The following is a 27,675-nucleotide window of genomic DNA, read 5'->3' as shown; positions in this document are numbered from 1 at the left end:
GCCAATTGACTTAAGGGGATTATGGGATGTTTCTGGAGGCTGATCAGAGCGCAGTAATGCGACACCTCGTTCACACTAGCTCTGCGGCGGTGCAGCAAACGTTATTCTACTTGCCGAGGTGGAGTACCAGGAGCGCTGTAGCTGCAGAGTCAGAGCGCTCTACGTGCCTTGCCAGTGTGGACGGGTGGTGAGCTAGTGCGCCCGGGGCTCCTTTATTGAGCTGTAACTCGCAAATGTAGCCAAGCCCTGAGACTCCAGCCAGAAAGGGCTTGGAGTTGCCTTCTGAAGCAGGAGAAGCTCTGAGCTAGCACTGGAAAGAGTGCAAAAGCTCTCTAGGCAGAGAGGCCTGAGAGTAGCAAGAGAAATGTTTGTTTGTTGAACTTAGACTTTGCATCTATGCATTGTATTTTGAGTTATTTTCTGTGAATAAACCCAGACCTCAAGGAGGGGTATTTTCACCACAGAAAAGGGTGTGTGGAGTCTGTGTCAGGGGAACTTGAGTGGGAAATGGAAGCAGGGGGCTGCAGAGTGGGAGGCAGCTGTCCCACTACAAACTGGACAAGATGGAGGTTCAGACTGAGGTGCACTGATGTAACTTTGTGGGAAAGCTTTCAAAGTACTTGGCCACACAACAGGCCAAATTCACCACTGGCATAGGCCTATGCAACTCTGACTTCAATAGCATTGTGCACGCTTGTGCCAGTGATACATTTGGCCCAAGGTCAAGTTCCACCCACTCTATGTAATCTCATTCTGTCTGGAATGCCAAATTCATACAACAATGATTATTTTTTTTAAACTTACCGGAGTCTGCAAACTTCTACATGTAACTACCACACCCTTAAAAACGCTATGGGATAATTCTGTTTCAAAATGAAGTGGCCACTGACTTCAAGGACAGCTGTTATTGCCAGTGCATATCCCAGGGCAGAAATTGGCCCTTACGGTTTTGGGGTTTCTTTAAACTAGATTTGAAACAAGATTATGTAAACTATACTTTTATCTTAAAGAATAATATAGCATAGCACATGCATCTGTTAGCCAGCAAGTCTGATGTCTTTGAGCATTTTTTAATACACTATATTTCTTAAAGAAATATTCCTATGCAGTATGGAATCTTTAAGGGGAAGATGAATGTTAATCTTTTTGTCAACAAATACAGTCTTACTGGTACAATTTAGGAATTTGGAAGGACATCTTTTATCAATGACTGTAGTAGTACAAAGATTTTTGTAACTTCTGGAACTTCTCACTAGGAAAAAATATTTTTTAATCTTCGGTGACCTTGTAGAGTCCACATTGTGAAGAATTTTTTATCCTCTGGATGCAAATGATCTTTTGTTTGAATGGCAGTGTAACACTGTATGGTTTAAATGGTGGTAAGAGAAGTTCTGTTTGTCATTTATTTTAAAAATAATATTGTAGACTACCAGCTGAAAAATTGTAGTTGTGCAAGAATTTTAATAGTTTATTAAAAATGTGCATTTAGCTGAAACTAATTGAAATGCAGCCTGTAATATCTAGTTCTCGGAAGCATCACTCTTGTTCACAGATTGAGAGGGCCTGATAATCTATAATGTGTCATTCAGATTGATTTGAGTAACAATTCAAAGACTTTTTTTCTTACACAAAGAGGGACGATTTTTACACCTGTAAATGGTGAATAAGGTTAGCAATTAGAAGTTCACCAAAGCAGATCCAATCCAAGAGGCAGTCCCCCCTGTGGCACAGCAGTATCTGAGAAATAAAAATTGATTGATTCATTCTGTTTTCTACCCCACGAATGGTAGTCATTCAAGCACTGGGTAAGCATATTAATCTCATTGCATTAGAAACAGTCATCACTCATGAATGTGTAATGTATCTCTAACTGAGGTAAAAATTAGTTGCTGAAATGGTTAGAAAGGTGTCTTATTTAGAAGTCTGTAATGTATTACAGTCCTGCTATGATTCAAGTTCTTGGCTCATTGAAGCACACCATTGTGCAGGCAATTACAGGAAACTCAGATTACTGTATAAGTATACATTAACCATAGCATGCACATCCTTTACAATGCGCCACCTCTAAATTTGATTTTTATTTGCACAGGTGGCATCTACTGTATAGGAATGTGGAAATAATTGTGAGGCAAATATACTCAAATGATAATGAAGTTATGTACGTATAAAAATAATTTTTGAGATCCGTGGATCTGATCCTGCTCCCAATGAAGTCAATGGCAAGCTACCATTGGCCTCAGACAGTGGGCAGGATCAGAAGCCAAGGGGTGAAATCCTGGATGCATTAAAATTAATGCAGAGTTTTGCCATTGACTTTAATGAGCCTAGGAGTTCACACATGATTTTCAAAAGTGATTGATATTCCCGTGGACCCTGGCCACTGTTTTCAGAAGTGACTAATGACAATGAGACTGCAGCTAGGTGGTATGGCGCCAAAAGTGCGTGGCACTGGCTCAGGAGACACAACTCCAAACTAACTGGGAGATGCACTAAATCAGCAGCATGTGGTATGGTAAATCAGTCTCCAAAGGAGAGCCTCAATTATAATTATAAGATGGCTCAGAAACCTAGCACTATTTGAGTTTGTAGGCCTATCTAAAAGCAGAGTTGGTCCCTATTCATTTAAGCGGTCAGTAGTTATATGTTTAGATTAAAGAGAGAGAGAAAATATAGCTTATTTTGCCAATGGTGAGTGTTGATGTTGTGAATAAACAGTGAATCAATTAAATTCCATTCCCCTGATAATTTTAGAGATTGCATTTACCACTAACATTAAAGCTTGTATATGATTGAAAGTAGTTTGTTCCTGAGGTCATACTTTCAGCATTTCAAGCCCTCAGCTCCAGGTTAGTTCCACTACATGGCAGTTTAGAATAAACTAAACAGTTGTATTTCTACAAAACATAAAAAATAACATTTTTATCAAGGTATTTTGTTTCAAATATAGGTAATGCAGAACAGATCTAAAAGGTGAAAATAAGTTATGAATGAGCTACTTTAAAATATGTATGTCAGTCATTTCCTATATTGTTATGCTTTTTTAATTAGATGAAAATAAATGAATTGAAAAGATGAAAGGAACTTCTGCAATATCTCACTTCAAAGTGCAGTTCTATTCTGAGAAGGGACTATGGGGGAAAAAAGCAGCTTATTCAAGAAATCTGCTTTCTCTGTATATTCAGATTCACTTTTCCTTGCTTTAGAGACAAGGGACAGCTTCTGCTCGTTTGACCTAAATGGAGTTATTCTGGATATATACATATATAAATGAGAGCTCAATTTGGTCCATAATTAAATTTGTGCTATTTGTATTCTCTTGTATTGACTCTGCAAAACCATACAGAAAGAGCTGGATTTTTTTGACCATGTGCTTTACTAATGTAGTGTGAGAGTGCTGGCCAGTTGTGCAGGCTTTTCCTTCAAAGGGAAGATAAAAGTATGAAACTGGACGATGAAAACCAAGTACAGTCCGGCAGCATCTTGAACCTCTGGACTTTTCCAGACTGCCAACCAAGTGAATGCTTTTGCGGATGCTTATATATACATAAATGTGACTTCAATTCCCTTAGGGCTAATGCTTAAACGATTTGTCATTTACAATATGTGACGGAAAATTGTATGTTTAGATCTGTTTCCTGCACCTGTCCCAGGCTCTAGATACGTTGACACGACAATTTACACTAAAGCTGTTTCAATAGAATAGTGAGGTCCTCAGTTCTAAAAGTCAAAGAAATAGATTGCAAAATAGTTAAGATATTATATATGGGGGGCAGAGTAATAAAGTGCAAACTGCTTAAACAACTCATTCATTTGCAAGTCCCCAACCTCTGCTATTAATGATTTCACGAGCTGATCTTTCATGGCATCTGGGATTTTCCAAACTGACCAACTTCCAGAATGTAAGTCCGTGGGGTGGGGGCCCAATCGTGGAACACAGACTTCTGTTCTTGTGTGAGAAGTGCAGCAACTCCTTTCAGACGATCATCTTTATAACCCTGTGATGTATTCAGGTTGCTTTATCTATTTTCCAGTATGCAGTTAACTGTTTTTAACCAGTTATCTAACTGGTTAATATAAGATGATATAGGTTTTCTAAACATATGTAATTAAGCAGCTGATCCAGGCTGCAATTATGTGGGCTCAGTTGTAGTAAAAAATAGATAAGGGAGCTAGTCTGTAGTGTGTTGTTGAGATTCTGAAGAGATGTTCTTTGTAGTCTGAAATGCATCTGTGTTGTCTGCTGTGAGAACTCTCTGATACTTCAGGAAATGACTATTGGATCAGCTTTCAAATGAAGATCAGATTAAGCTCATTATTCTAGCAGTGGAACTAGAGTTGAATGGGAAACAAGTTATTTGAAGCATCAATTACATCAAACATAAAAGTAGCCATTGAACTAAATGTATTGTGATGCAAGGAGTTTCTTTGCTCTTGTACCTAAAATGCTGTTAAATATTCAGTTAGAACGCTCCCTGTGTCCCAAGAGATGGATAACTACCCCTTGTAGCCCTACAGTTTAGCTTAATACTAATTAAAATTGCCAAGGCATTTAAGGCGTTGTTCATTACAAAAACAGAATTATATATGCATTCCACAGATTTCCCAGGGGAACAGGGGTTTGTAAGTAGTGTTCAGTTCAGAAACTGAATAGTGGGGAGATTACATGATTGTCTGAAATAGCATGTACTGGGGTTTAGTAAATCATGAAGATGTGCATGAAAATCACTTGAAGAGAAGGTAAATATACAAATTCTAGGAATAATGGAAGAATTGTTCTGACTTCAGCAAAGGGTCTAAAATAAACAAAGTATAGCATAACTAGACTTTGGGTGGGGAGGATATAAACATATAAAATACAAAATGGGCATTTGCAAAGAGTAAGCTATATCTACAAATGTATCTGGAAGCCTGCCTCTTTGGAAGTTGAATCGAATATACCATATTTTTAATGGGTCCATCTCAGTAGTGACTAGGTAACCTTTGCAATCAGCTGAAAATGTAATGGTCCTTAAATGGGGCACGGGTCACTTGCTGGAGGATTCTCTGCACCTTGAGGTGTTTAAACCATGATTTGAGGACTTCAATAACTCAGACATAGGTTAGGGGTTTGTTACAGGAGTGGGTGGGTGAGATTCTGTGGCCTGCATTGTGTAGGAGGTCAAACTAGATGACCATAATGGTCCCTTCTGACCTTAAGTCTATGAATCTATGTATTCTTCTGGTTAGTGGCAGAACTTTGGTGATGAGTCCTTAGCTCAGAGACTGTTGGTGGGGGGCACAACTATATAGACAGAGATTTATAAATTTATAGTTATTTTCTGTGCTTGTGATGGAGGCTACAATAGATGCAAATGGAAATAATAAGTAATAATATAGTTCATGACAATGCAGTTTGTGTATGCTATTTTCTTAATTATATTACCAATATAGCAATTCTTTAAAAAAAATATGGTTTGTTTGCGTTAAAAAGGAAGTGATTCCTAAGTTCAGATCCATTGACTGAATGGATCTTTTGTTCTCTTAAATAGTATTGTGGCTTTCACATATCTTATATTGATAAGAATTTGATATATTGCAATCATCTCTTTGCTTAATCACTCATTTTCTCATGACTGTAACCCTAATTTTCTTAACCTCTCCTCTTACTGCAGTTCTGACCCCTGAGGCTTTTTATCTTTTCTCTGGCCCTCTGTTACCTTTTGAAATGTTTCATTATCCTTCCTGTACCAGAGTGCTCCGAATTGTGCAGTGCTCCAATTTTTTTTGCTCTGTTGTTCTGTACGGTGCCGGCATTTCTGCTCTGTTTCTTTATTGACACAATCCCAGAGGTTTGTTTGCTTTCCTAACTGTGGCTAGCTAATGAGCTGAGTATAGTATATTTCTGTCGAGTCTCTCTCTCAGATCTTTTCTATAACATGTCATCTGGGACTATGTGGGACCTAACCCAATAAGCCATTTTCCAAACTTATCTACATCTTTAATCCTTTACTACATTCAATTTGAAAGCCACTGTCAGCCCCTGCCCTCATTTTTTCCATTGCCCTTTGTGATGGTTCTTAAGGCACCCAGGACTGAGCCATGTTGTTACATCTGCCACTAATGAGAGAAGTCTTCCCTGTGGTTCCTGGGTGTTAGCTCCCTAACACCACCAGCCTTTCAGCCACTCAAGCACTTTCCTCTGGGCTACACCAGCCTGGTCTTTGCCTTGCAGGTTAACAAAAAGTTCCCCATTTCCCTTGAAGCATTTTCCCTGTGATATCCAGCCTCTGACACTGGCTACTCACAGAAATCCCTGATCCTTTGCTCCCAAAGGAACAGTGTACCCCAGTTGACCAATTTTTTCCTTTTCACCACTGCTGTCTAACACACAGCACTTGTAGCATTTGCAATAAGTCCAAAGAAAGTTTATTTAAGATAAAATAGAGATTTCACCAGAAACAAGAGCAAGTGATGGAAACATGGTTACAATACAAATGAAAACCATAAAACGTGAATTAGGACCTACAATTATTAATACAGTAGTTACCTTTCCTAGCTAATAAAGTCGGTTTCCTTCCCCCCCCCCCCTCCAAAGTTCAGCCTGTTGCAGAGCTGGCTGGCTTCCCAGGAACCAAATACAAATGTTCATGAAACACTCTGTTCAACAAGGAGTCTCCTCAGTGAATGACTGCAGAGTGTCTTTCTCCATCCTGTGATATACTTAACCAGTCTTTCATCTTAATTCACAGATAGGGTGATCTGTTATAAAGTTCCTTGTTACCTCCAAGGGTCTTGACTGCTCGCATTTGTCTTTGATGGCTTTTCATTGACTGTTGTGGGAGGGGGCAAGAGTAGACAACTGAACCTGGCTTTACACCACTGGCTAACCAGGGGAAGGTGACAACTCTCTCATGCTTGAATGGGCCATCACTGAGACATGTGATTCCCTGGAGACTCACTTTTACTCCAAAACCCATAAGGCATTGTTTTCACTATACATTATCCCTTAAATATTTCCCATATAAACATCTCACAATGATTATGTGTATTGATGAGTTGCAAGCTTTCCATATAGACCTCACTTACTAGCCTTCATGGATACATACCATGAAAGTAGTGTATTAGGTGTAGTGATTTTGTCAGGTCTGAGACAGAAGTTGCTGGTAAAGAACAGTGAACCCTTGGCATTTTGGCACCAATGAGCCTTTGTGTTACACTTTTGGATCCAGTCTTGCCCCTCTGAGGCATTGGTGCATTCTCTCATTTCATATCACCCGCAAATGTGCATAAACTGATCGCCAATTACTAGTCATTAATGTATAGCATTGGGTTGTGTCTGCTGCCACTGAAATCAAGAGAGGTTTTTTTCCATTGGCTTCTCTGGAAGCAGGCTTGGGCCCTAATTACTCTAGCCTTCTAGCTTTAAAATCTATTAATCTATTCTCCCTTGAGGCAGTTCACCACTTATCCATTCCTGTTAGATCTGTAATTATTTACCCCATTCTCTGGCCTCTCTTATCCACACAATTATTGTACTCAATTGAGCATTTCACCATCAAGACAGTATTTGCTAACTTTACATTAGTCATTTATGTGAAAGTGAACATCTTTTTGAAGTATTATATGTTCTCCTTCAGTCGATTCTCATATTAGAGTTGTTGATTAAAATGCATAGCAAATTGTTTTACTGCGCATTCTTAAGTGTTCTAGAGACTAAATAACTGAACGTAGCCAATTTTATTGTCTAAAGACAAAGAAGAACAATATGAAAAGGAGACATACATATCCTCTTTCTGAGAAGCAAATTTTCACAGTGTATTCACCTTACACATTTCAACTAGCAGTATTTATACAGTAGTATTTATTTTATAGGTTATGAAACTCTTTACACATCACTAAAATCCAACACACAAGTGTGTACCAGATCCTTAACTAGTTGTTCTGTACCTTCCTTATCTTTGTTTGAATACTAACCTTCACGGATGGTACCTGGAATATATCTTTCTATACTTTCCCATGTTGTGTTTTGGATACTTCATTCAAAGTGTTGATGAGCCCTGAAAGCAGGGCCGGCTTTAGGCCAATTCAACCAAGTCCCCTGAATCGGGCCCCGCCCCTAAGAGGGCCCCATGCCCAAACCCCAGTACGGCGTACCGGCAAAAGCCGGTGCGCTGTACCAGGGTGGCCCAGCTTCCCCAGGGGGGCAATTTAAAAGGCCTGGGGCTCCCAGCAGGGACTGGAGCCACAGGTCCTTTAAATTGCCACCAGAGCACCACTGCTGGAGCCCTGGGGTAGGGCTGTGGGGCTGTGGGGGCTATTAAAAAAGTTTGGGGCTCCCGTCGCTTCTACCGCCCTGGCCCTTTAAATAGCCACCGGAGCCCCATCGCTTTCCCAGGGTTCCCGTGGCTATTTAAAGGGCTGGGGCGGTAGAAGAAGGGGAGCCCTGGGCCCTTTAATTGCCCCCAGAGCCCTGGGGTAGCAGGGGGCTCCGGGGGCTATTTAAAGGGCTGGGGCTTCAGCTGCCTCTGCTGCCCCGGTCCTTTAAATAGCTGCCGAAGCCAGACCACTTCCCCAGGGCTCCCTCAGCTATTTAAAGGGCTGGAGCGGTAGAAGCAGGGGAGCCCCAGGCTCTTTAAATAGCCCCCAGAGCCCTGGGGTATCCGGGGGGTGGACTCCAGCTGCCTCTGCTGCCTGGTCATTTAAATAGCCCCCAGAGACCCGCCACTTCCCCAGGGCTCCTGCGGCTATTTACAGGGCTGGGGCAGTGGAAGCAGGGGAGCCCCGGGCCCTTTAAATAGCCCCTGAGCCCCAGGCTGCTGCTGCTGCTACCCTGGTGGGGGACGGAGGAGGAGGGGGCACTCACCATACAGGATGGGCTGTACCCCCTGTACCTGCACCAACTGCCTGCAGCCAACCCCTGCTGCACCCCCTACCCGCACCAGCCCCGCACCCCCTGCTCTGCCTGCACCAGTTCCTGTCTGCAGCCAGCCCTGCACCCGCTGCCCGCAGCCAGCCCTTCTCCAGCCAGCCCTGCACCCCCTGCCTGGCCCGCACCAGCCCCCGTCTCCAGCCAGCCCCGCACCCCCTGCCTTGCCTCCAGCCCTGCACCAGCCCCTGTCTCCAGCCAGCCCTGCACTCCCTGCCCTGTCTCCAGCCAACCCCTGCCGCACCCCCCTGCCTGAAGCCAGCAAGCCCACCCCACACCCCCTGTCTCCAGCCTGCCCCACAACCCTTGCCCAGCCTGCAGCCAGACCCTACCTCCAGCCCCCTCCCACCCCAACCTCCAGCCAGCCCCACATCCACTGGTGCCCTGCAGTTCCCAGGGCAGTAACCCTGCACACCTGCTTCAATGAGGTGGGCAGGGAGCAGCTGGGGCCCACATATGTGCACCCTAGCACACCCTCAGGGAGTGGTGGAGCTCATTTCTAGTTCAGGCCCATCTTTTTAAAAAAGAACTTTAGGTAGGGTTAACATACATCTGTATTTTCCCGGACATGTCAGGCTTTTTGGTTCTTAAATCGCCATCCGGGAGGAAAATACGGACGTATGGTAACCCTATTGGTACAAAAAGTACATACTGTGGCAGAACTTTTTATAGGGAACTGGTTGCTAAGAAATGAAAGGCTTTTTTTTTTTTACACGTTTTTTTTTTTTCAGTCATCCCTGCCGGGGCCCCGCCGAAAATGTTCGAATTGGGCCCCGCACTTCCTAAAGCCGGCCCTGCCTGAAAGTACTCCCTAACAGTACCTGGTACAAAGTATTCACACAGCTTGCTTTGACAAGTTTCCTATTTTCTAGTCTGACTTCAGCTTTGCAAAGTGTTGTGGGATACTTGACATGGGTGAGCAAAATTGTGGGAAGAGCATAATACATTAACATAACTTCCCAACTTCCATATACATCATGTAATGTAATGTTACAGTAATATCATGCACATAATACCTATTAATGTGGTGTAGAGTACATCTAATGTATATGTATGGCTAACGATGTAACTTATATTGTTTGAATTAGTTGATAATTGTAGAAAAGTGAAAAAGGTAACTGAGAAAATTCCCCTGAATGTTTCAAGAGATAGCATGAGACCTATTATGCCATTCTATTAAGGGTTGTTTGTTTGTTGGTTGGTTTGTTTAAAAAGGACATATAGTTTGGATCAGACTGATTTTTTTTAACCTTTCAGTGCCTTTTTTACTCTATATTTGGCTGTGGCAATGACAAATCTTTTTTCCATATTTTGAAAAAGATTGTGTCAGATCTAAAAAGCCGAAACCTGTTCTCTAGGGCATTTGTTGTGCATGTGTATGTGTGCTCAGTCAGCATAATGCTTTGCTACACAGGAATTGCCATATTAGGTCAGACTCATGCTCCATCTAGTCCACTACTGTGTCAGTGGCCAGTACCAAATCATTCTGAGAAAGGTACAAAGAAACCCAGATCAGGGGATAATCTGCCCCCATCCTAATCTGTAATAATTAGAGATCATTTTAAACCCTGAAGCATAAGGTTTTATCTCCCTTCCAATCCTCTTGCTATTAGCATTAATTATTATAATTCTGAATATTCTTTTTATCCATGTAAATATCCAATTACTCTTTGAATCGTGCTAAATTTTGGCTTCTGTTTCATTCTAGGGGAATGAGTTCAACTGTCTAATTACATGTTGTTTGAAAAAGTGTTTCCTTTTATCAGTTTTGTATTTGTCACCTTTCAATTTTATTTCATGTGCCCTTGTTCCAGCATTATGAGAGTGGGAGAACAGAAGGTCCCAGTCTACCTTCTTACCATTTCTAATGAACAGTGGTATTAGAGTGGACTTATTTTCCATTTCCAGGAGCAGTGCAGGAGGGGGGAATCGTGTTACCGTTTCCCCTCCTTGCCCTGGGGAAGGGAAGCAATTTATTACTTGTATTAGTTGGATCGGTGGAGGGGAGGGAAGAGGCAGAGCTCCAACTTTTCCCCAGCCCTTCCTGACTAGCCAGTTAGTGGGAGGAGTCAGCAGTTGCATAGTGCTCCGTACCCCTATGCCCTCAGACCCAAGGTCGTGCAGGAGAGTAGTGTTCCCCTGGCGGAGGTGCACAGTCCATGTGGAAATCTAGCCCAAAGAGTATATTCTGACTGCACAGGATAGTACAGGAGTGGGAGATGAATCCCTATGGGAAGAACTCGTTTCTCTGTGAATTAGTTTCACTAGATTTCTAATAGTGTTATGAAATGTATTTAAAATCATGTGTGTAGAGTAGCTATGTGATTTGTTTACTGGGCTTATTTGTTCCCCTCTCCTTTTCTATAGGTTTGAAGATGGCACCGTTTCGTTCCTTGATATCATTGCACTGAAACATGGATTTGATGCTTTGGAAAGACTTACAGGTCAGTCGCACACACAACTCTAACACCAAGTTCCAGATTAATACACAGGGCTTGATTCTGATCTTGTTGACACCACTAACTTAATTCACTTGGCTAGAGTTATGACTGATGTTCACTAGTGTGAGATTGGAATCGTGCATGTCAGTGGTGTATTCAATTTTAAAATATCAGATTTTTCCAAGCCATTTTGCCGCTATCTATAAGAAAAACAAAACATGGATGGGATTCTTCTAAATAAACGTGTAAAGTTTTGAGCAGGTGACGCATTTGTAACCTGAATCACATTCACAGATATATGGAAGGATTTAGTAGAAAAATATTTGCATTAATTAGTTGGGCTTCATTCAGCTTTAGTTGACAGCAGTAATTTTTCCTACTGCATATTAGAACTTGATGATGTGATTTGGTGCTGAAGAGCTATTTTGTGATAGGGAAACTAGTAAAAACAATTTAATGAATTGCCAAAAGCTTCTTGTTAAATAAGAAATAGTGCTCCATTGTCTGTTTGGGTGCCTTCAGGCAGTAAACTTTCCAGGCAATTTTACTTTTTACAACAGTATATATTGCATTATCATGATCTCTTTTAATGGAAACCATTCTAAAATAGATTGCATTTTACATTTCTTATTCAGCCTTTTTTTTCTGGGCAGCTACATCTCAGGAAAAAAAATATGACTGTGAAGCCACTGTAGAAATAATTTAAGGATTTGAGTATGAGTAATCACTTTTTAGATCATTCATAGAAGAATCTGAAAGATATTGATGAATTCAGTTCTGTAAAAGGCTTTCTGTCCTCGGCTGACGTGCTTTAAAACTAATCCTATGAGTGAATTTCTGTGTTGTCTCATTTTTATTTTTTTCATAAATATTTATATTATATAATTCAAATGTGACTCTTGGCATAATTAGATGACATTGTTATAACAATCAGATCTGATATAGTTGCCCACCTAAGTAGTGACATGCATCCGTTGGGGAAAAATAGTAATCCCCTCTCTCAAAAAAAATCTTCCTATTGAGATGCACACCACGTTCAATGAAATTTGCAATCCCCTTTCACATTTGGGTAAGTGATTTCCTTTCTGCTGTGTTGTCTCCTACATGGTAGTAGGACACAGTTAAATAAAATGAAAAGTATTTTCAACTTCTGTTAGCAATTGCCACTGAAAAATATTGAGGTTTATAAAATGTTATCCATATATTGACCTATATTTATTACTATTACCCCATATTCGGTTGGGTGGATCACATAAAAAGATGCATATGGGTGAGTGCTACTCATTGGTTTATAGAATGCAAGTTCTTCAGAATCTAGACTCTATCTCTGCAGAAGGTCGTCTATGGGGGAGGTTACAGTGGACACATTGCCATAGCCTCCTTTAGGCAAGAGATTAAGGAGTTTTAAGGAAACAAAACATTACCCAAAATAAGGTTGCCAATTTTGGTTGGTATTCCTGGAGGTTTCATCACATGACATAATCTTTAATTAAAGATTAATCTTTTAATTCCTGGACACTCCAGGACAATCCTGGAGGGCTGCCAACCATACCCTAAAAGGGGCATGAACCAGGCTGCCAGGAGATGTCCTGATTCAGAACCTTCTCCGTATGAGCTCCTGCGAAGCCGTTGGCAGGAATCAAAGCTGCATTCCCTGGTGGAAAACTTTGGAGTGAAGGGTATTAGAACCAACAGTTCCATGTTAAAGTGAGTCTCCCAGAGTCACAAAGGGTCTTCTTGACTCCAGGATGTGTAACGCATTATTCCTTGCATCAGCTGGTGCTTATCTGGCCAAGTGTCACAAATCCATGAGATGACCATTAGTGCCAGATTTTGCATTTAAATCAGAGGTTTATCTGAAAGATACATAAAATTACATGAAGCCAGAGAGCTCCCTATTGACCACATATATGATGAGGCTTAACTGCATTTTTACTTGTATGCACATAGAATATATTGTGCTTATGAAATGTGCTCTTGGCATATCAGTTTCAGGCAGAAATATATCGCTCAACTTTCTTCAACTCACTCTTCAATGTGTTATTTTCAAGCACATACCTGACATAACAGTGGGCCCAATCCAGAGAGGCACTAAGCGTCTGTGGGGCATTTGTAATACCTGGTGGCTGTTGTGGTGATTTCAGGTGTTCTGCCCCTGAAGATTTGGCCCAGTGATTGAGAAGTGGCTGTGTTCCTTCCTGATGTCCCAAGGATTTTGTGAGGGGCCTTCTGTGACCTGGGATGCCTGGGGCAGCCCTCACTGGAAATGCCAAGCTCAGGGCAGGCTGTAAAAGGGAGAGCAGATACTCCCAAGACTGGTGGGTAACACTGAAGTTAAACTCCCCAACCAGTCACAAACTCTGCTTCTGATCCTCCCCCACTGGTTATCAAGAAGCAAAAAAAGAAATCTCACAGCCCCCTTCACTGCATTCCAGTTCTCTGGCTCCCAATCAGCACATAGCTCCAGTACAGTGAGAAGTTGTTTAAAAACTCTGCTCACGTATATAAAATGTTCTTCTGACCCCAAAGGGTCAGCCACATTACCAGGTCAGTATAGATTTGGATCTTACGCAAAATACCACGCTGCCAGCCAATCCTTTAGTGTCTGAAACTAAATGTTTATTATAAAGAAAAAAAAGAGAAGAAGAGAGATGTTAAATGGTAAAACAGCCAAATACATACAAAGACTTCAAAGTCCATATATCAGGCTCCTAGCAGTATTGGTGAGTTTGCTGGCTTGAACGTCGCTCTGGAAAACATCCTTAGCTTGGATGGGTCATTCAGTCCTTTGTTCAGAGCTTCATTTGTAGAAATGTTACTCCAGAGGTAAGAAGCCGGAATGAAGACAAGAAGCAGGACTGAAGACCATTTTGGAAAAGATTCAACTGCCTTTTATAGTCTTTTTGCCATGCCGCTTGTGCGACCTTTATCCCAAATACAAGCTGCCCAGCACATGGCTTGGAAGCCTTAGGGTTCTGTCCATAGGCGTGTCCCTACCTGCCTTGCTGAGTCACAAGGTGATACAAACACATAAATGAGATTATCACATCTGGCAAATTATAACATTTTTGCAGATATCTTACATGGGACATCTGGCATAACTCATTGTAATTTTACAATATTGGTATTCATAATATACTGAAGTGCCCCCCCACCCCAAATTCCATATAGCATCACAACTTCTATAGCTCCTCAAGGGCCTGATCCTCTTGAAATCAGTAGCAGAGCTTTCGTTGACATTAATGAGAGCAGGATTGAGCCTCAAATGAATAAGGAGATTTTGGACGCTCTTCGTATACAGACTACAGTTCAGAAATGGAACCTTTGGTATGCTGTTGATCTATCCATAAAATAAACTGCTTTAATAGTATGTATATTCACTACACAAACCTGTTCTGTGGTGAAGGAGCAGTTCTGTGGAATTCAGGAGCAAACTTCTTTTGTTGACAATGCACAAACATTACCAGAGACCTGACAGGAAAGGAGGCAAAACATCATCCCTCCCAATGCATTTCTTTTTTCATCTTAGCTTCCTTCTGGCACCTATTTCAGCTGAACAATTTATAAATCTAATGAGGGTACTATGCTGAGGAAAAAACTGCTCCCCTCCAGTCCTGGTCCCGGATAAGCTGTATGGTAATAATGTGATGACAGGATAAATATAGGCATGAATGAACAGTCTGAGGCCTTTTGTTCCCGCTTTTGATTTGCTTCCTGGTCTGTATCAGTGATGAAAATCTAAGACCATACACACACAAAAAAGACTTTGAGTGTGTGTGTAGATTTGTCTAAATTCTCTGCAGTGTCTTTTGTCTTCCAATTTTGGACTAATTCATTTGTCACTGGTGGTCTTTTTTTATTTTACCTTTTTTTTTTCTTCCCCCCCTCTGTCTGGCTTGTATGGCAGTTCTGGTCATGAATTTTCTGTAGAATACAAACTGATGCTTCAAGGCAAGAATAAATTCCTTCACAGGGGCAGGCTTGAAATGATAGCTTTCTGTGTGAAAAGATCTGTCTCTAGTATTTTGGATACATCAAATTTTATTTTCTCTATCACTCATCAGTAGCCATGTTTAGCTGCAAACTGGATGTATTTATACTACTCTGGGGTGAGGGTGGTGAATTATTGTATTTGCTTCATTAATAAAGCCCTCTTTTGACCATGTTCTTGGCCAATATGGGTGAATAAACGGTCTTGTGATGAGCTTATGGTGTTCATTATCACCTTCAGAAGAATTATACATTGCTTACTCTCAAGAGTCTAAAACACTTGTGGATGGTTTGATAAGTTTGCCATAATTTTTATATAACAATGTCTATACATTGAAATAACTTCATAGAATAATTCAGAATTCTTTCTTGCAAGACACTGTAGATAATGTGATTTATAAATTAAATATTAGTATGAACTTTGATTTTTTTTTCCACTGATATCTCTTACTATAAGGTTGACTTTTTTTTTACCCTTTTTTGAAATTGGAAATTTTAGTGATCTTTTTAAAGTGAAAATGAGGGGTGTTTTGTTTTATTTTAAATATTCTTTAGAAAATTGGGAAACTATCACTTTAGTTGTGTGTTTGGGCATTTCAGTTTTGGTTTTCCATCTCCCCCTTCCCTACTCCTTGCTTTTCAGCGGCAACCTGGAAAAGTGGAGGAAAAGAAAAATAAAGGGGGAGAGAGTGGAGAGAGACAGGAAAAAATTCTAAAATGAAATATAAGAAACCTAAACACTGTGATAAAAATGTTCACATAAACATTTAAAATAAACTAAAAATTATTGCTTTTTGAAACCTGTTTGGAACAAAAGTGACTTAGTATTTTTTCCCAGTTTCTTGACCAGCTGTACCTAATAATGTTCAGTCACAAGATTAAGCAGTATTTCTTCTGTGTGGCAAATCTAGCTAAGGTTCTTCTGTGGCCCCAATTACAGTAGTATCTGAGTGCCTCCCAATTTTAATGTCTTTGTCTTGACAACATCCCTGTGAGAGAGGGAAATACAGCTGCACTGGGAGAAGGGGATAAAATGGGACCCAGATGGGGCCACCCCTGCATGCTCCTGGGCAAAGGTGACCCTCCTCCCTGGCTCTGGGGAACTAAGATCCAGGTGGTGTCCTTGGAGGAAAACTGCAGAGCAGCCATCCAGCGCTCCAGCCAGTAGGACCAGGAGCAGCCAAAACAGGGATCTAAATATTTCAGGCAAACCTGTGGAAATTTCTGCAACTTCCTCTGTCCTGTGCTGATAGGCTGTTTGCTCCAATCCTCCTTCTTCATCTCAGTTTCATCTGCCCCTCCTTCATTTTCCTCCCCTGCTGTGTTCCCCTCACCCTCCTTCCCCTCCTTCTTCCCATTTAGGGCATCCCCTCCAGACTAAACCCATTTAAAAAAGAATTTTTGGAACTGATATGACGTTTGCTGCCATCAAATTGTTCAATCTGCTTGTGTGTTCTACCCTTTCCCCTGCCCTCTGTAAGCTCTTTGGTGCAGGAACTGTCTACTACTCTGTGTTTGTACAATGTCTGTCACAATGGGACCCATGCTTGATGGGCCCTGAGGTGCTATCACAGAGGTCGGCAACCTTTCAGAAGTGGTGTGCCGAGTCTTCACTTATTCACTTTAACTTAAGGTTTCGCATGCTGGTAATACATTTTAACATTTTTAGAAGGTCTCCCTCTATAAGCAGGGCCGCCCAGAGGATTCAGGGGGCCTGGGGCAGGGCCAGGTCTTCAGCGGCAATTTGGTGGCAGGTCCCTCTCAGAGGGAAGGACCCACCGCCGAATTGCCACCGAAGAATGAAGCGGCAGCGTTAGAGCTGCCGCCAGTCGTGGCTTTTTCTTTTTCTTCTTTTTCTTTTTTTTCCTTTTTCTGCCGCTTGTGGCACGGTGCTCTGAGGCTTCAGCAGGACTTCAGTGGTGGGTCCTTCACTGCACTGAAGGATCCGCCGCTGAAGACCCGGAGCGAGTGAAGGGCCCACCGCAGAAGTGCCGCCGAAAACCCAGAGCGGCTCAAGGGGCCCCTGAAGGACCTGGGGCCTGGGGCAAATTGCCCCACTTGCCCCACCTCTGGGCGGCCCTGTCTATAAGTCTATATATTATATAACTAAACTATTGTTGTATGTAAAGTAAACAAGGTTTTCAAAATGTTTAAGAAGCTTCATATTAAATTAAAATGCTGATCTTACGCCTCCAGCCCACTCAGCCTGCTGCTGACCTGGGGTTCCATTCACCTAGTTCGGCAGCAGGGGCCTGCAAGTTCGGCAGCAGGGTTCGGCAGCAGCGGCCTGCAAGACCCTGGCTGACAAGGGGCTGGGCAGCCGGGACCCCAGACCGGCAGCGGGCTGAGCGGGGCCAGTGGCCGGAACCCCAGACTGGGGGTGCAGGTGGGAATGTGAGGGGGGTGCAGGAGCTCCTGTTTGGTGCTCAGGGTGGGGGTGGGGATGTGGGGGGGTGCAGGAGTCAGGGCAGCGGGGTGGGTGTGTGGGGGGGTGCAGGGGTCAGGGCAGAGGGCTGGGTGTGGGGGGGGGATGCAGGGGTCAGGGCAGAGGGCTGGGTGTGTGGGGGTGCAGGGGTCAGGGCAGAGGGCTGGGTGTGTGTGCGGGGGTGCAGGGATCAGGGCAGACGGCTGGGTGTGTCTGGGGGGTGCAGAGGTCAGGGCAGAGGGCTGGGTGTGTGTGAGGGGGTGCAGGGATCAGGGCAGAGGGCTGGGTGTGGGGGGGTTCAGGGGGCAGGGCAGAGGGCTGGGTGTGTGTGGGGGATGCAGGGGTCAGGGCAGAGGGCTGGGTGTGTGTGGGGGAGTGCAGGGGTCAGGGCAGAGGGCTGGGTTTGTGTGGGGGGGATGCAGGGGTCAGGGCAGAGGGCTGTGTGTGGGGGGGGTTCAGGGGTCAGGGCAGAGGGCTGGGTGTGTGTGGGGGAGGTGTAGGGGTCAGGGACGAGGGCTGTGTGTGGGGGGGGGATGCAGGGGTCAAGGCAGAAGGCTGTGGGTGTATGGGGTTCAGGGTCAGGGCAGAGGGATGGGTGTGGGGGGGTTCAGGGGTCAGGGCAGAGGGATGGGTGTGGGGGGGTTCAGGGGTCAGGGCAAAGGGATGGGTGTGGGGGGGTTCAGGGGTCAGGGCAGAGGGATGGGTGTGGGGGGGTTCAGGGGTCAGGGCAGAGGGATGGGTGTGGGGGGGTTCAGGGGTCAGGGCAAAGGGATGGGTGGGGGGGGGTTCAGGGGTCAGGGCAGAGGGATGGGTGTGGGGTTCAGGGGTCAGGGCAAAGGGATGGGTGGGGGTCAGGGTCAGGGCCGAGGGATGGGTGTGTGGGGGGGTCAGGGGTCAGGGCGGAGGGCGGAGTGGCTCACAGCAGGGGGCTGGAGGGGATATGCCTGATTCCACCCCTTACCCCAGGGCCCCATCTCTCCCCATCTCTTCTTTGCCTCCTCCCCTGAGCAGTGAGCACGCTGTGGCTCCCCTCCCCCTCCTCCTCCCCCTCACAAGGGCAATCAGCTGATTGGCGCAGGGAAGGAGAAGAGGAGGTGCGGGAAGGCAGCATGCTGGGGGGAGGCAGGAGCTTGGCTGCCGGCAGAGGCGGCCCCAGGCCCCAGCACGCCAAGCGCGTGCTTGGGGCGGCAAGCCGCGGGGGGTGCTCTGCCAGCGCCGCGAGGACGGCAGGCAGGCTGCCTTCTGCGGCTTGCCTGCGGAGGGTCCGCTGGTCCCGCGGCTTCGGAGGAAGCTGTGGGACCAGCGGACCCTCTGCAGGCAAACCGCAAGAGGCAGCCTGCCTGCCGTGCTTGGGGCGGCAAAATCCCTAGAGCCGCCCCTGGCTGCCGGCAGGACCAAGCTTCTGCCTCCTGCCCCCGCAGGAGAGAGCAGTGGGTGGGGGGGGTGAGTGGGGCTGGGACCCCGGCAGGTAGCAGTATGCCATTAAAAATCAGCTCGTGTGCCGTCTTTGGCACACGTGTCACAGGTTGCCGACCCCTGTGCTATCATAATAAACATGATTAATAATAATGTCCCCATTTTACAGATTGGGAACTAAGGCACAGAGAGACTAAGTGACTTGTTCAAGGTCCCACAAGTCTGTGGCAAAGCAGGAAATTGAATGCAGGCTAGCACCTTAACCAGTGGACAAACTGTTTTTTCCAAACTATGCCTATAATTCATGTGGTCTCAGATTATTCTAATTTTGTGTTCAAAATAGATAGGAATTTACTCCCTCTTCTTGTGCCCATCACACTGAAACTTAAATGATTCCAAACTCATTTTCTTCTCTTCACTACTTTCACTAAACTCTTATTCCAGCTTACTAAGTCCTTGTCCATGCTGGTGGCAGCATGTAGGGTACATGTAGCTACATAGTGCAGTGAAAAGCAGGCTGTGTCCACACAGTGGTGTGCAGGGACATGCGGCAGTGAAAGGCTCTGTAAGCCGGGGAGGCAGAGGGGAAATGCTCCAGCAGCAGGGAGCTGTGGAGCCTTTCCTCACTGCCTCTCCCACTGCCAGAGACTTTCCCTGCTGCCAGATTCTTTCACTGGCGCAGAGAGACTCCAGCAGTGGCAAGGCAGCGGGACACTGCACTACAAAATGTGGCAATGTAGACATGAGAGGCACTGCTTGAGCGAGTACAGAGCCATGTAGGGTTCTGGCAATGGAGGTGACCATACCTTCCATTTGGCCAGGACAGTCCCCTTTTTAAGCCCTGTCCTGGCCATCCCAACTTTTTTGGCAAAACTGTGCATTTGTGATCAACTGTGATCATCAGCTGGCAAGAGCAGTTTTGCCAAAAATGTGGGGTGCGACCCCTAGTGGGGTGCGGAGGAAAATGGTGGGGGGCGAGCAGCAACACCAACCCTGTGCAGGAGGGAGGGCTCAGGAGAATGGCTTGGGCCGGGCCAGCCCCACATGGGTGTGTGGCAGGGGTCTTGGGCTGGCCCCCCATGCAGGGGGTAGAGGTAGAGTCCTGGTCGGGTGGCGGGAGGGGCGGGGCTCGGGCTAGTCCCACAGGTGGGCAGGTGGAAGAGGGACTCGAGCTGGCCCCATGCAGGTGGGTGGCAGGGTCGGGGCTCATGCCAGCCCCACGCATGGGAGAGAAAGGAGGGCCTTGGGCCAGCCCCGCAGGCAGGAAGCAGGGAAGGCTGTGGAGGGGGGAGCTCGTGCGGGGCCTCAGGCCCCGCTGTGCAATGTCCCATTTTCCCTTGGGGAAAATGTAGTCCCCCTAACACTGCTATATATACCTGTACTAACAGGGTGTGCAGCGTAGGTATTCTACAATTGCCGTAAGTGTAGACATAGCCTAAGCAGCAGAATCTTTTTCATTAAGGGCTTGATCCTGCAGCGACCACTATGCAGAGCCCTGAAAGGTGATTGGAAGATGTGGTGATATGTCGAGCATGACCCGTAGTATGGAGCAGTAGTGCATTATTCAGTACAAAATGTGTTCTGCAAGCCTGCTTACAATACTCAGTATTAGGGTGAGTTTTCTGAGCCTTGACTCAATTGGAGAATTGCTAGGTGGTCAGATAAGATATATTTATTTATGTTCCTATTTTGTTTTTAATATAAAATAACATATGTTCTGGTGCTGTTGATCTAATGGATGAAGTATCAGAGGGGTAGCCGTGTTAGTCTGGATCTGTAAAAGCAACAAAGAATCCTGTGGCACCTTATAGACTAACAGACGTTCTGCAGCATGAGCTTTCGTGGGTGAATACCCACTTCTTCAGATGCAAGACTTCATCTAATGGATGAAGGCTATGGATGGAGGTTATCTAGGGTTTTAGAACTTAAGCTGTGGTTTTTCATTAAGTTGTATCACCTGTCAATTCAGGACCCTGGTATGTGATATCAGGAGGAAAAAAAAACATTTAATTATGATAGATCCTACTTGTAAGCGTGAATCAGAACATAAAATGTGCCTATTTGGGCATGTGTGCCTGTGCATCTGTCCCTATACCCACCTGCCCCTTGACTTTGTGCAAAGATGTGATGCACTACTACTCATGATATATTGATGTTTCCGGCCAAATTTGATGTATAAAAATAAAATAAAAGGCTAGTTCATAACACAGAAGATTATGCCTGTTTACATGGAAAAAATTCATAGACATGATTTAAAAAAGAACCCTTAGCCAGATCATGTTTTCCCTCATATAATAGGAATGAATGGGTGTGTTCCTGTGATGCACACATACCAAGTTTTGTGCAGCTCTGTATGACATATAAGCAAATTACTTTATTTTTATTTCATTTTCATTTATTATATTTTCAAATAATTTACATATAAATGTAGTGTCATCTTAACAAATATTTAGTGGCTTTGCATTGGTGAAGCATATCAGCATATTTCACCACCAGCTGGGGATGTCAGAATTGAGGTGAGCATTCCAACCTTAATGCAGCCGGTCTCTTCTGTGTGTGTATTATGCTACAGACTTTAATGTTACATTTCCATGTTTACATAGAGTCTCTTTCCCTGTATGGATTATCTTTAGACTTTGAACCCAGTACCTTCAGAGCAAAGACCCCAGCCACTTGAGCTTGAGGAGTAACTGTTGGCAGATGTATAAGTTGTTATATTTTCATTGACCAGTCCCTAGAGGGAGACATGACACAAACCCTTTGCAAGTAGGTTATACAATCATTTGTGAGAGAGTAGTGGCATGTTAGATAACAGGTTCCAGGGCTCTATTCTTTTCTCTGGGAGCAGAGTATGGTCAAGTGTTTAAAGCAGCAGTTACAGACTGGATAACCAAGTACACATATTCCACCTGAAAAGCCTATGTGAGTGAATGGATGACTTGGCTCAGTTATACTACAGATATGGATTGTATTCCCAGATCTGTCTTAAGTGGCATCATGAAATCTCTGTTACCTTATTTATGAAATGAGAGAAATAATAGTTTACTGCCTTTTAGGGTAAAGATTTGAGACCTTGGTCTGTAATAAGGGTTGTGCAGTGTGTAGAAATATTAACAGTCAGGAGGTAATGCCAGAACCTATTGTCCCCTGGCTCCTAGCATGGTGCAACTTCTCCCAGGGCAAAGGGTATCTGTGTATCTCTTTCTTGGCCTACTCACCCCCAGATGCCTAGTAGGCATGAAGGAGTTGCCAATGCAAGTGTCATGCAAGATGCTTGACATTTGGCAGTGAGGTCATGAAAGCCTATGGAACTCCTTGTGTGAAAGGAGGATTTGAATAAGGATTATGGGATAAGTTCCTATAATAGTGTCTTTTGGAACTCCCCTTATAAATTGAGAATGTGTGAAATTACCATAAAATCAAATTGAGAACTAGATATTTTTTTTCATTTTTTATTTTTGAAATATAGGGCTTCGTTTACATGTGACTTTTAGCCTAGGAACTTACTTCCCTGTTGTGCACAGATTCTTAAAACCTCAGATAAGGGATATTGAAATATTTTCTATTTATATAATATTTTTATAAAGTTACAACTATAAATCATAATTAAAAGGGAAATGAAAAATATGCATAAATTAAATTCCGTTAAAATGTTAAACAATATTCTGCATGTTCAGTTAATTATTATTAATAATAATTAAAGGAAAACACAAAGAAAAACCATGTTACCGTGTGGCTATATTTTTCCTTGATTGCTGTATGATCTGTTTCCTTACCAAACACACTTGGGGACTTAATCTTGACAGGCTGGTGAAACTGAGTTAATATATATGAAAAATAATAGAAGTCTTTGATTAGAGAATGTATCGGTTTTTGGCATTCGTAAGAGTATGCATCTCACTGGAATCTTATACGTGCACTTTAGTCATCCTTTAGCAGATGTCAAGGTTCTAATTCCAATGCATATTGGGTACCATAGCAAGGATTACTTTATTTCATTTCTTACATTTTTAATTTCTGAACTAACTGGATCCAGCTGTTCCAGTCTTGATGAAATACAGAGATTTTATGCTAAATCCAGAAGGGCTAAATTAAAGCAAAATAAAATTTGCATATTGTGTAAAACTCCACTTATTCAGCAGCTCCAGATTATATGGTGCTAATCACAAACACTAGATATAGTAAATCCTCTTGAAGTCACCCTGGGGTTAAGTCAACTGCTTTATGCTCTTTGACATATACCCATGAAATATGTAATCAAGTCTGTTTGACGTCCTCTTCTAATTACTGTGTATATATTTTAAACAGATGCCTTTCCAGCTGATCTGTGCCTTATGAGACCTTTTTTTCACTATTAATCAGAAAACCGCTCTATATGTGAAAGGCAAATGCCAATTAAAAGAAAGAAAGTAATATTAGTTTCACTGTTCAGAAACTGTGTTTGCAAATAAGACGAATGCCAGATAATCTATATATGTAAATAAAATGTAAGGATCACTGGAATGGTATCCATTGGGGGTACAATTATTTTATAGTGCACTGTGCTGTTTTAGAATATAAAAATAAAAACTTCTTGTTTGACATGCTGATTTTTGGTAAGAAGGGAAATATTAAGTAAATAATATTCTCTGTTGGAAATAGGAATGGTTAACAAATATGCCATACTCTAGAAAGGACTGTTGTGTCTCTCCAAAAGCCAGAGTTTAATTTTTTTCAAGAATAAATATTTTATTTATTTTACAGTCAAGAATTCTAACATATAATTTCAGCCTTTTGTGTTATTAGGTAGCATAGTGGGGTCTATGACTAGGTGCTATGATAATACATATAATAATAATAATTAATAAGATATATTTTGCAAGATATTAGGAGGGAAAAGGAATATTTCATGAGCTAGGAGTCATTAGACATGAAATAAATAACAACTGATTGTTACCGTGGCCTGGTCTACACTACGAGTTTATCTAGAATTTAGCAGCATTAAATCGAATTAACCCAGCACCCGTCCACACAATGAAGCCCTTTACTTCGATATAAAGGGCTCTTAAAATCGATTTCTGTACTCCTCTCCGACGAGGGGAGTAGCACTGAAATCGATATTGCCATTTCAAATTAGGGTTAGCGTGGCCGCCATTCGATGGTATTGGCCTCCGGGAGCTATCCTACAGTGCACCATTGTGACCGCTCTGGACAGCAATCTGAACTTGGATGCACTGGCCAGGTAGACAGGAAAAGCCCCGCGAACTTTTGAATTTTATTTCCTGTTTGCCCAGCGTGGAGTGCTGATCAGCACAGGTGACCATGCAGTCCCAGAATCAAAAAAGAGCTCCAGCATGGACCGTATATGGGAGATACTGAAGCTGATCTCTGTATGGGGAGATGAATCTGTTCTATCAGAACTCCGTTCCAATAGACGAAATGCCAAAACATTTGAAAAAATCTCCAAGGCCATGATGGACAGAGGCCACAACAGGGACTCAACACAGTGCTGCGTGAAACTTAAGGAGCTGAGACAAGCGTACCAGAAAGCCAAAGAATCAAATGGATGCTCATGGAGGGAGGGGCGACTGACGACTGTAGCTATCCCACAGCTCCCGCCTCTCCGAAAACCATTTGAATTCTTGGCTGAGCTCCCAAAGCCTGAAGGGTCAAAAACATTGTTGCGGGGGGTTCAGGGTATATGTCGTCAGCCCTCCTCCCGCCACCCCATGAAAGCAAAGGGAAAAAAATCATTTCTCACCTTTTTTTCAATGTCACCGTATGTCTACTGGATGCTGCTGGCAGATGCGGTGCTGCAGCATCCCCTTGCTTTGCCTTGCCTTGCAGACGGCAGATGGTACAGTATGACTGATATTTGTCATTGTCGTCCCGTGGGTGCTCCTGGCTGGCCTCGGTGAGGTTGGCCGGGGGTGCCTGGGCAAAAATGGGAATGACTCCCCAGGTCATCATTCTCTACTTTAAGTTTTGTCTAATGGAGATTCAGTCCTGCCTGGAATATCATGGCAGCTGGAGGCTTCTGCCTCAGGCCGCTCTCCCAGTCAGCAGCACCGTGCGGTCGCGCCTACCCTAGCCTACTCCTTGCTACCAGGGCTCACAATCAGATACTTATTTTTGCTGCAAATAAAAAAAATAAGTTGCCGTTTAGAACTGTCCCCAACATACATATCCTGGGACATTTTGTATTTTACCAGTGTCAACCAAAGGCCCACACACAAATGGAGATTCAGTCCTGCTTGTGCTTCTATCCTAGTGCTTGTCACAGATTCCCATTTTCAGCTATAAGCTGAGCAAGTGCAGAATGGTGGTTCACTCTACTTCGCTGTAAGCCAACCGCCCTCCTCTCCCCCCCTTGATCTCTGCTTGCAGAGGCAATAAAATCAGTGGTGTTTCTTATTCATGCATTCTTTATTACTTCATCACACAAATGGGGGGATAACTGCCACGGTAGCCCAGGAGGAGTAGTGGAGGAGGGAAGCAACGGGTGGGGTTGTTGCAGGGGCACCCCCTAGAATGGCATGCAGCCCATCGTCTGGGGCTCTTATCCGGAATGGCCGTTTGCCTCTCTGGTTCTTTAGTAGGCTTTCCTGATATTCTAGGCAGGACTGACTCTCCATTACACAAAACTTAAAGAAGAGAATGATCTGGAGAGTCATTCCCATTTTTGTCCAGGCGCCCCTGACCAACCTCACCGAGGCCGGCCAGGAGCACCCATGACAGCAGCAGACGGTACAGTATGACTGGTAACCGTCTTTGCTAACTTGCAAAAGGCAAGGGGATGCTGCTGTGTAGCACTGCAGTACCGCGTCTGTCAGCAGCATCCAGTAGACATACGATGACAGTGAAAAAAGGCTGAACGGGCTCCATGGTTGCCATGCTATGGTGTCTGCCCGGGCAATCCAGGGAAAAGGACGCAAAATGATTGTCTGCTGTTGCTTTCATGGAGGGAGGATTGACTGATGACATTTACCCATAACCACCCGTGACAAATTTTGGCCCCATCAGGCATTGGGATCTCAACCCAGAATTCCAATGGGCGGGGGATACTGCAGGAACTATGGGATAGCTATGGGATAGCTACCCATAGTGCAACGCTCCGGAAATCGACACTAGCCTCGGTACATGGACACACACTGCCGAATTAATGTGCTTAGTGTGGCTGCGTGCACTCGACTTTATACAATCTGTTTCCAAAAATCGATTTCTGTAAAATCGGAATAATCCCATAGTGTAGACATACCCTGTGTTAGCTACTTTAAAATAAGTCTTCAGAAATAATCTGTAAAGTTTATTTTTTCTTAACTTTAAAGTGAAAAGATGCAAATTGACCCATGGCTCCTACTGAAGTTTATAACTGCTTATATTAATGACAACATGTTTAGCAGAGACATCTGCTGGCTGTCTTTAAAAAATGAACCAGCAATCCCATCTTTAAATATTAGGATTCTATTTCTCTCACTTCCACAAGGAAGACCTTTTTAAAAAGAAAAGTCAAAGGGTTTTGAGTCTTTACGTGAATACCCAAAGCATTAATACTATTACTTCAGAGGAAACATTATAGGTATAATCAAATAAAATAATTACCAAAGGTAAAATAATTTTCTTGTTGTATTGCTGAGGTCACTTCCTGTTGAATCTGAACATAATTGCAGATGTATATATGAGTGGAAAAAAAACACAAAAAATAGGCAGGAGAGAAATACCCCAATTGAGGACATCAGTACAGATACTAAAATGATACAGTAGCCAAACTAAGTCTCCATTGTCTTTAATGTGGTGAATAAGAAGAGTAAGCACGCCACACACACTAACCGGTTTAATGTCCAGTACTTACCCCATTCTTCGAGTTTGCCGTTCTTGTTCAATAGAATAACAAAATATAACTATCAGCCTAAGCTTTCTCCTTAGCTTGGTTTGTTTGGTTCTCTCAGTAAGGCCCTACTTTTCCTCTCATATCTCAGAGGTCTTGTCTACACTGTTTTGCTGTCACTAGTGCACCTCCACCTGTTGCAGCACTGGTGGGAGTACTGCTGCCAGCAGAGGTTAAAACACTAGGAGCTGATCTACATTGTAGTTCCCACCAGTACTCCCACCTGTGGATCTGTGGCAAGGATAACAATGCTAAGAAATTAAACAGAAGTCTAATGTGGACATAGTCAACCCTCTTTTATCTTAGTGACCTCGACCCCCTACCCCAGTCTGGTCTGGCTTTCTGCAAAAGCCAGCATGGATCAGCAGGATCAGTCCTGTCTCTCCCTGCAGTAGGCTAAACCCTGACGTTCTCTTAACAGGTGTCCACTTCTACCAGGCCTGAATTTGGCATTAGGTCTACTTAAACCATCAAAGGAAGTCAAGAGATTAAGTATTTTTATGTATTTTAAACCTTTTTTAAAAAAAAATGGTATAACTCTGCTTTTCAGTTTCCCCTCTGCAATTTTGATTAGATTACTGTTCCAAGAGACTGAAAATGAGCTCATGATTGTGTTCTCCATGCATATCTT

The 27,675-nt window shown here is 43.6% G+C and overlaps 1 protein-coding gene across 1 annotated transcript in view; it reads left to right on the top strand.

Moving 5' to 3' along the window:
• The window catches only part of MOCOS (molybdenum cofactor sulfurase), a 373,116-nt gene that overhangs the window by 206,453 nt on the left and 138,988 nt on the right, over window positions 1-27,675 (top strand). Inside the window, exon 5 of the mRNA XM_039527389.1 lies at window positions 11,273-11,349. Coding sequence (XP_039383323.1) covers window positions 11,273-11,349 — 77 coding nt within the window. The remainder of the gene's footprint in view (window positions 1-11,272; window positions 11,350-27,675) is intronic.

Source organism: Mauremys reevesii, linkage group 2 (assembly GCF_016161935.1).
Source record: "Mauremys reevesii isolate NIE-2019 linkage group 2, ASM1616193v1, whole genome shotgun sequence".
NCBI classification, from domain to species: domain Eukaryota; kingdom Metazoa; phylum Chordata; order Testudines; family Geoemydidae; genus Mauremys; species Mauremys reevesii.
Note: the sequence above shows the minus strand (reverse complement) of the source record. Positions and strands in the feature narration are given on the sequence as shown.